Source organism: Plecotus auritus, assembly GCF_963455305.1.
Source record: "Plecotus auritus genome assembly, chromosome: 7".
NCBI classification, from domain to species: Eukaryota; Metazoa; Chordata; class Mammalia; order Chiroptera; family Vespertilionidae; genus Plecotus; species Plecotus auritus.
In genome coordinates this window covers 30375602-30385329 of record NC_137774.1, presented here as the reverse complement: position 1 = coordinate 30385329, position 9728 = coordinate 30375602, and the positions used below count along the sequence as shown (strand labels likewise).

The window sequence follows — 9728 nt, the reverse complement described above, 5'->3', positions numbered from 1 at the left end:
GCGAGCAGCGGCGGCAGCGGCGGCGGCGGCGGGGTTGACGGGGCGCCGCGAGGGACAAGTGCTTTCAGAACGCGAAAGCGAACGCTGTGCCGATTTAAGCCGTGTTCCCGCCTCCCCGCGGCGGCGCAGAGCCGGGGAGCCGGGGAGCCACCCCTACACTCTGCTGGGCACAGATGCTTGCGTCACGTTTTGAGCTGCGAATTTGTGTGGCAAATCTGCTAGTCTGACCCCATTGATTTTACAAAATAGGGGCATAAGTTCCTTATCCAAAGTAACATAGCTGGAGGTTGGCAGTGACTCAAGATGGGAATATTCTCACCACACTATAAACTCCAGAAGGGCAGCGACCTGTTTGCCAAATTTTCGGCTGTATCCCCACTTTATGGGAGATAGGCCTCAGGTAATGCTTGATTGAGTAAAGGATGATGGCTTCCGGATCGAGCCCTTTCCACTTCCCAAAGCCCACCACCCTGGCTGCTTGCTTTTTGCATTATAAAATACCATTCTAAATAAGATGCTTTTCTTTTTCTTTTTCTTTTTTTTAAATATATTTTATTGATTTTTTACAGAGAGGAAGGGAGAGGGATAGAGAGCTAGAAACATCGATGAGAGAGAAACATCGATCAGCTGCCTCCTGCACACCTCCCACTGAGGATGTGCCCGCAACCAAGGTACATGCCCTTGACCAGAATCGAACCCGGGACCTTTCAGTCCGCAGGCCGACGCTCTATCCACTGAGCCAAACCGGTTTCGGCTAAATAAGATGCTTTTCGTCTGTGTGTTTAAACAGATTCATTTTTTTTTGGTAGTCAAACTAAGTGACTTCCTGTGGTTTACTTAGGTAGGGACTTCCGATATTTCTCTTTGTTGAGCTTGCCCAGCGTAGTGCTGCACACATAGGTGGCACTGGATAAAAACAAAACAACAACAAAAAACTCTGATTTTTCTAACACTGCCTTAATTTCCTCTTGACCCCCCCTTACATCTGAAGTAATTTGTTGCTATATCCCTAATGTTAGGACAGTGCTCAGTGGGACATGCACAGGGGAGGGGGTGGGGAGAATGAATAAAGCCTATCCATGCATAAGGTGCCTTTTTTTTCTATCTGAAATATTACATAATACATTTTTAAAGGAAATAAAATGTATGCAATACCAATTCCCCTTCTTCCTAGGAGAACCCGTGTGGTCTGCTGCAGCAGTTAAGAGCTACTGACAAATTGGGTTTGAATCCAGAGTCCATCACCTAATAGTTATGTGATCCTGAGTAAGATCTTTTACTTATCCAAGCCTGCCCCTTCTTCTGTAACATGGCAATGATATGAATGCCTACCTGTGGTTGGGAAGAATAAATAAAATAATGCATGCCCAGCATTTGGTACAGTGCCAGACTAACAGTATTTGCTCTACTGAACTCAGCTATCACTAAAGTGGGAGGGGTGTCCAACATGCCAGTGTGTACCTCCCAGGCAATGCAAGTTTCTTTTGACAGCCCCTCTCTATCTCCTGATCAGCTATATTTCTGAAGCTGTAACCTCCTATCTTGCTTTGAGCTTTATGCCTTTCTCATATGATAACAGACATCCATCAGGGGTCACTAGGAAGTTCTCCTGGAGATAGCATGGCTCCGTGGTTAGGAGTCAGGACTCTGGAGGTATGAACCTCAGCTTTGCCAATTACTAGCTGTATATCATCAGGCAAATTGCTTAGCTTCTCTGTAGCCTCAGCTGCCACATGGAAATAATGCCTCATGGAATTGTTATGAAGATTAAATGAGTTAATATAATAGGAAAACATATAATAGGAAATGGTGCCTGGTACATGATTAGTGATTATATAAATGTTGGATAAATACAGTAAGTTGCGAGGGAAGTGACTTTTGTACATCTCTCTGAGCCTAAGAATAGAGCCCATGATTACACACACTGCAGCAAAACATAAGCCAGAGAATGGAGTTGTTGGCAGTGGAACTTACTGTTGGAATATTATAGATTAGTTACTGTATATTAAGGAGACTGGGTAAAGCCAAGAGGACAGATTGGTACCTAAAAGGCACTGATGGAATTTTCCTCTAGAATGCTGCTAGGAAAGAGCTCTACCATCACAAGGCAGGCTTCATGCCTTTTTGACATGGGGACATGGGAAGGACATGGGGAGGTCTGAACAAAGGACTTTTGCCAGGAGATAAGAGGATCCATCTTTTATGCCCATCAAAGGAAGAACTTGCAACATAGCCACTCTGAGCCTCAGGACAGTGGAACACCCAGGGCCAGTGGGCAGGCCTGCTGGGTAGAAGATATGTCTATATTAAATGACTGACATTGGGTGGAGCAAGAGGCTGCCCTCTGATTGGTGAGTTAGACACAGTCCTGGGAAGAAGGCCAAATTAGACTTGGGTTGGCATAAGTCCATGTGTCAGATCCATCTATCTTTGGTCTCTCAGGTTAAACCCAAAGCAACATCCATCACCTGCCCATTCTTCCCTTTGGTCTCCCATTTACTCCAGGAAGACTTCTCTTTCCTGCCAAGCTCACTCTGGTGGACTAGAAAAGTTCGGTGCTTTGATACAGGGTAAATATTTTATCTTGCCTTTTAATGCACGTGTTCCTGGGTCACTGCTCAAACATCCACGTCCTCTGCAGAGTCACATGGCTTAGTCTCTAGAGGACACAGATTCTGTTCGCTTGGTTTGGCTGGAAGGCACATCACTCAGCACAATTACTTATTAAAAGGCATTTGATTATAAGCAACCATGTTGAAAGGAAATTTCTCCAGACCAGATCCTCATCTGTTGATAAGGTTGTATCCAGTTTTGTTTTTCTTTTTCTCAAGCTCTTTTCAGATATAGGTTGTAAAACAAATACCTTCCATTAAGAGATAATTGATATTGAGAAGACTCTCAGACCATCCTCCCCCCAAGTAGCCTGAATGGTTAAGAGCACAGGCTCTGGAGCCTGCATTTCATCTCCAATCCTTTGCTAGCTGTGCAACACTGAAAAAACTTCACTTCATCTGCAGAATGGAGCTATTTTATAGGGCTCTTTCAAGAATTAAGTAAAACAACGCAGGTAAAGCATTTATCACATTGCTTAACATGTAGTTCATGCTCACATATCACCCTTAACAGCTGAATTTTAAAATTTGGAATTCATTTGCTGACTTGCATTATCTTTCCAAGGGGAAATTGACTAGCATGCCCACCCAAATTATAAATTCTGAAAGGGAAAAATACATTTAATGTAATTTTTTAATTTATTGATTTGAGAGAAAGAGAGAGAGAGAGAGAGAGAGAGAGAGAGAGAGAGAGAGATCATTTTGTTGTTCCATCCATCCATGCATTCATTGGTTGATTCTTGTATGTGCCCTGACCAGGGATCGAACTTGCAACCTTGGTGTGTCGGGATGATGCTCTACCAGCTGAGCTACCTGGCCAGGGTGCATTTAATATAATTTTTAATCACTATAGAGACATTAACATTTTTGCTGAGCCCTGGCTGGTGTGGCTCAGTTGGTTGGGCATCATCCCATTCACCCAAGGGTCGCTGCTTTGATTCCAGGTTAGGGTACATGCCCGGGTTTCAGCCTCTATCCCTGGTAGGGAACATGCAGGAGGCAGTAGATCAGTGTTTTACTCTCTCCCTCTCCCTTCCTCCCTCTCTAAAAATCAGTTTAGAAAAATTTTTTCCTGAGTTATAAACCAATCAGTGATTTGCAAACATTTTTAGACCATATCTGCAAAACAATAAATTCCATAGAATGGTAAATTTATAATTTCTGTTCATCTCTGCAAAGAAATCACTACAATTAAATATATTCTAAAAATAATTCAAAAGAAGAAATATACATATACCTATACATATTCTATTTATAGCAATATTACACAATAGTTAAAAATGAAAAAACATACAATTAAAGGGGAATAGCTAAATTAGTATGACACAAAATAATTGGAACTTTTGCAGTCATTGAAACTAATGACTATTAAAGATAAGGAAAAGTACTTACAAAATAAGTGAAACAAATAGAAATATAAAGCCATATATACAATTGCAACTCTATAAAAACTAAGCATGTGTTCATCTATGTAACTTTTGCCTTCTATACTTTGCAATTTTGAGCTTTTACAAGCATGCACATGTGTTAATTGGGTAATTAAAAACTAATGCATGTACATAAATATTAGATGAGAGTACAAAGAAAGGAAAAATGTGTTAAAGATCATTAATTAATTTTTAGTACAAGCACTAGCCATACTGAACATCTGTGGTTGTTGGTGACACACTTATTTTGACTAAAACTCCCTCCTCTCCTCAATCAGCAGGCCAATGCCTGCTCCACAATAGATGAGATGTCACCTCTCTAGACCCCAACCTCTTGTTTGTCTTGTGTTCCCAGAGCATTCTGTGCCTACCCTTATCATAGCACTTATCTCAGTTCATTGTAGTTATCTATTTACTATCAGTTCCAGCCAGGGAGCCCCTGAGGGCAGGGACCTGGCCTTCCCTCGGCACCTCATCTGTGCTCCCATCACTCTAAGTATTAACTTAGTTTAAGATCTGTGTGACCAGATTTTCTAAATCTGTTTTCTGTATATAAGGATCAAAATTTTAGATGTACAATTCTATGACTAACACCTGGGTGCCTTCTCCATAATTTGGATCTTACCAAAAATATCACAGATAGAAAAAGATAGTAACACAGAAAGGGGTCTAGCTGGAAGACTCACCAGTTCTTTTTAATTCATTTCATTTCACTTAATTCATTCCCCCTGACCTGGAATTTCTTACATTTAATGGCTGAGGGCTGGGCTCTAGTGGTTCTTGAACTTGAGGGCAGCATACTTAAAAGTCATTGTAAAATACTGATGTACTAAGCTGATGATAAAAATGTTCTCAGCTAAATCTGATACTACCTTTTACTGGATCCTGACATGAGTGAGCAGTTGCAAATTCCAAAGATCTAAGAAAAAGTACAAGAGAAAAACTCATTTTGAGAAAATTCTACACACTGCTAAGCTTTGTCCTACAAACTGAGAAATTACCACTATTAATTTGTCAATGAAACCCATGTTCCCCAGGAGCCTCAACTTGAGAGCCAGTGTGTTAGCATACAATGCCTCCTGTGTAAAAGAGACCCCTGCAGTAGTCCCATGCTGTTCCTGCCAGGACTTTCACAACCTCCAGGACCAATAAGAACAATATGTTTAAAAATTTAAAAAAGCCAAATAAGCCTCCAGAATGTTTACCACAATGTAAAGCACGACTTTAGAAGCTGGTCCGAAGAATAAACACACCCTTAGCACAGCTACCTCCAAGGTTCCCTCATATTTGATGAGAACGCTGTGATTGATGGAGTCTGTCACTGGGCATCCCACAGGTTGTAGAAAGAAAGGAGGCAGTAGAACACCAGCATCCTCAGGTGATCCAGCATCCTAGACTGGGAGGCAGGAGCAAGAAAAGGCAGGAAAGTACCTCCAGAATTGCATCTTCGACCAATCTCCCAATATAGGAGCCCGAGGGCATAGATATCAGCACATTTAAAGGAGTCAAAGTGCTTCGTGTTAATGGTTTCATCAAGCACTTCAGGGGCCATGTATCTGCAACAGCAAAGGAAACGTGATCCCGCATAGGAAAAGATGACTTCTCTCCTTAAATCCAAGTACTGACTCGGGAGCCCTCAGAATGTGGGTACCATCCCAAAAAAGCTCCTTAGGAATGAGGAATTAATCAGCATTTTTATTGCAAACTCCCATGTTTTGGATTCGAATCTAAATTCTTTAACATAGCTTTGGGAAGTAGCATAGGCTACTCTTACTTGTACCTCTACTTTTTAACCATGAAGATTTATTTTTAGTATGTTTTGATTTCTTGGCAGAGGTATTTGTACCGTGGGTCACTAACAATATATAATATCTAGCTGAGACTGGGGTCTTGGACTTCATTAAATGTAGCCATAGTGATGGGCTGAGCTTAAATTTCATTCTGCAGATAATGTGAAAATTATTCTAGATAGTCATCAAAGTCCCTCTCAGCTAATTAATACGACTTGATACAAATCGGGGGATCACCTCAGGCCTTGACTTACAATTTGGGGCCTGGGTCATTCATTCATTCAGGTCAAAAGGGAGGGAAAAAGCAGAACAATTTAGTGAAATTCACTGAGATTCAACTGATAAACAGACCTTCTCTTACTTCCTTCTGCACAACAAGGAAGGACACACGTGGACTACTCAGTACAGGTATAGGGCAAAGGCTGAGGCCCAGGGCCTTCCTACCATTTGGTTCCCACCCTCTGATTTGGGGCAATGTCAGTTGGTGTCAGTGACTGCATCATGATGGACAGCCAGGCCCAGGTCTGCAATGGCGCACATGCCATTTTTCTTCACTAGATGTTCTTCAAGTTTAAGTCTTGATGAGCAATTCCAGGCTTCCCTGGCAGAGAAAAAAACAGGGTCCTTTAAAGAAAGGTAGTAAAAATGTTACAAGCAAGAGTCTACAGCCAGACTGAACGTTAGGAAGGTCGTGTGAGTTCGAGTCCTGGCTTTGCTTCCCACTAACCCAGTAACCCTGGAAAAGCGACTTAACCCAACTGTAAAGACTAACACCAGTACTGACTTCATGGAAATGTTGTGAGGAGTTAATGAATTAATGTAGGTGAGTGATTAGCTCAGAAGGGCATGTGTATTGGTTAATATTACTATGACTACTACTGCTATTCACCTTCCCTGAACTAATACGCTCCAGTATTGAAATGAGGAATTCAAAGAAAAACTGCTGTGTTGGCTAGGTTCTTAGAATCAAACAAAATTACCAGCCAATTAATAAGGACTACTGATACCCAACAGAGGCTAGGAACAGGATCAAACTTTTTTTTTTTTTAAATATATTTTATTGATATTTTACAGAGAGGAAGGGAGAGGGATAGAGAGTTAGAAACATCGATGAGAGAGAAACATCGATCAGCTGCCTCCTGCACACCTCCTACTGGGGATGTGCCCGCAACCAAGGTATGTGGAATCGAACCTGGGACCCTTCAGTCCGCAGGCTGACGCTCTATCCACTGAGCTAAACCGGTTTCGGCCAGGATCAAGCTTTTAATGGCTGGTTTTCTGTCATGGCCAGCAAGTGCATCAGGGAACACACCTTGCCACAGTGACAAGATCCAGGGTTTCCTAAAGAGCTCACATTACAGTCAACAAGCAGGGATGATCAAGGTCTTTCGCCTCCAGAAAAACCTTCCTAGATTAGGGAAGCCCAGGGTCTAACCACCAAGCAGTCTTGAAGCCAGCTGCCCCCAACAATGAACGTGTGAAATTACTAAACTGATGCTGCTGTCACAAGAGTCTACGAATCCAATCATCTTAGTTCCTCTGCATTGGGGAGCTGGGCTCAGGGCCCAGGTCTGGAGGGCGGGCAATCCCAGGCCACCTGTGGGAAGACAGGGGACAGAGGGGCCAATCTCCTCCCCCAAAGTACAAACTGTTTCAGGGACCAGCAGTGCCCAGCTCAACCTGACCTCTTGACATTGTCATACATTTGATGCTTTCTGGGACCAAAAAACCCCAAAACAACAACAACAACAAACTTAGCCCTTAAGTCTCATCATACTTAGGAGAGAGATTGGGAGTGATTTTTATTTTCCTTTTTTTGGGGGGTGGTGGTGGTGGTGGTGGTGGGGAGAAATGACAGAGTTCAGGGTTCTTGCCTCTTTAGGGCCATTGAGAAATTAAAGCAGTCTCTCTCTCTCCCTAAATTATTGATCCTTGGAAGAAGCCCTGTCCCAGACCGGCCATTGTCCCATGAGCCCAAGATCCTGCAGTTTTCCTGGTTGGTGCCCTTGTTAACTCTCCTCACAAGCCTCCCCAAGGCTAGGAAGATAAGGGGACCCTCTTTCTCCAGAACCAAAGATAGGCCTCAGGGATGGGGACACTTCCCAAATGGGCCAGGGAGGAAGCACTGGGCATCATTGGAGGGAGACCCCTTTGCCTTTCCACCCTATTTTCATAAAATGCAAATTCTCAACAAGCTGTTCATTGTGTGGGGGGAGCCAAGGGCCACGGGAGGAGGAGGGGACCGAGCAAGTAAAGACCATCAGCCCCCTCTCCTAACCTGGGTCTTGTGCCATGTCCTCCTCCTTTGCCCCACTCCTTTCTGGGAACTCGGGTTTCCCTCAGGCCAGAGTCTGAAGAACCCGCAGAGGAGGGGAGACTAAGAGGGCAGGTGCAGCCGCATCCTTCCTGCCCCACGGGCGCCCTGGGACGCCTCCCACCGCGTCCGGTCCAGCCAGTCGGGCCCAGCCAGGTCCGGGGAGCCGCCGTGACCTCGCACCCCGCACCTCAGACGCATGGCAGGGCGGCAGGCCCCAGCTTAGACGTCCAGGGTTCCCTCCGAGGGGTGAGAGCACGCCCGCCGCCCTTCCTCTCCACCCGGGACCCTCCAGGGGTCAGGGCGAGCGGCGGGACCCCAGCCTGGTCCCCGCTCCAACCGCAGGAGCCGGGCGAGGGGTCCTAGGGGTCTCGAGACACCTGGGCTCCGGGAGGCAGGGCGCGGAGAGTGCCAGCCAGATGGATGAGGAGAAAAAGGGGGTGCTGGGGGGTCAGGAGGGAGAGGAGCGAGACGGGCGGCTGCGAGGCAGAGCGGAATGGAGGGCCCCAAGATCGGGCGGCTTGGAGATGTGGGCTGCGGGGGCTTGGGGCGGGCACCTTCGGAGAGACTCGGCAGGTTCTGGACCTGGCATGGGGGTTGCTGGCTGGGGGACATAGCGGAGGGCTGGGGGAACCCTGAGCAGAATGTTGGGGTTCAGCGGCTAGCGTTGGGGTTCAGCAGCGGGTATTGGGCTCAGCGGCGGGTGTTGGGGCTCTGCGGGTTGTTGGGTGTCAGCAGGGGGTGCAGGGGTCAGGCACAGGTGGGGATGTTGCGGCCTTGAGATCAGGAGGAAGGGACCCTGGGGGTGGGGTAGAGGCACCGGAGCGGGGTCCTCGGAACTGGCGGAGGGAGCACGCACCTTCGGGCGGGGCAGGGTGCCCCCTGGACAGGGCGAGCGCGTGGTACAGCTCGGCGGGGTGGTAGTCCTCCAGCGCCGCGTACATCTCGTCCCCCGGGGGCCCAGCGCCGGCGCCGGAGGCCGGGGTTCGGGCCGGGGCGACTTCGGAGGCTGGAGCCCGGGCGGTGGCTGCCTCCTTCTCCTGCTGCAGCTTCCGGAGTCGGCGGAGGGTCATCGGTCCGCGCCGCGGCGGAGGCGGCTAGGGGATGCCAGCCAGGCGGGCCAGGCGGGCCAGGCGGGCAGCCGTCGGCTCCCTTTATAAGATCCGCTGGCGGACGGGGGGCTGGGGGGCGGGAACAGTCTCCCGGCGGCCTCGCCCCCAGAGCCGCAGGCCCCGCCTCCGGGGGGGGGGCGCTGCCCGGAGCCCCGCCCACGGCGTCCGAAGCCTGGCAGGGCCGGGGAGAGTCCGGGACCTGAGTGCTCAATGGGGGAAAACCTAGCCGCGGAGGAGTGGGGTGGGAAGCAGGGCATGCCTGGGCGGGTTCCAGGAGTTCTGTGAAGGGGCTCGTGTGAGAGATTGGAAAATTTGCGGATGGCCCCCTGGCGTGGCTCAGTGGTTGAGCGTGGACCTATGAACCAGGAGGTCATACACGGTTCCATGCCGGGGTTGTGGATTCACTCTCCAGTGGGGGGTGTGCAGAAGGCACTGTTTAGCGTCCTGGAGATAGTGGTCTGACTTGCTACTAG

The 9728-nt window shown here is 47.4% G+C and overlaps 1 protein-coding gene across 1 annotated transcript; it reads right to left on the bottom strand.

Moving 5' to 3' along the window:
* Positions 1-3269: 3269 nt before the first annotated feature.
* On the bottom strand, positions 3270-9392 carry LOC308252841 (general receptor for phosphoinositides 1-associated scaffold protein-like). Its single transcript, XM_080677602.1, has 3 exons — positions 9003-9392; positions 6274-6430; positions 3270-5595 (listed from the first exon to the last, which is right to left on the bottom strand). Exons 1-2 carry the CDS (start codon positions 9214-9216, stop codon positions 6384-6386), a joined length of 261 nt encoding a protein of 86 aa, XP_080533728.1. The 5' UTR covers positions 9217-9392; the 3' UTR covers positions 3270-5595; positions 6274-6383.
* Positions 9393-9728: the final 336 nt, after the last annotated feature.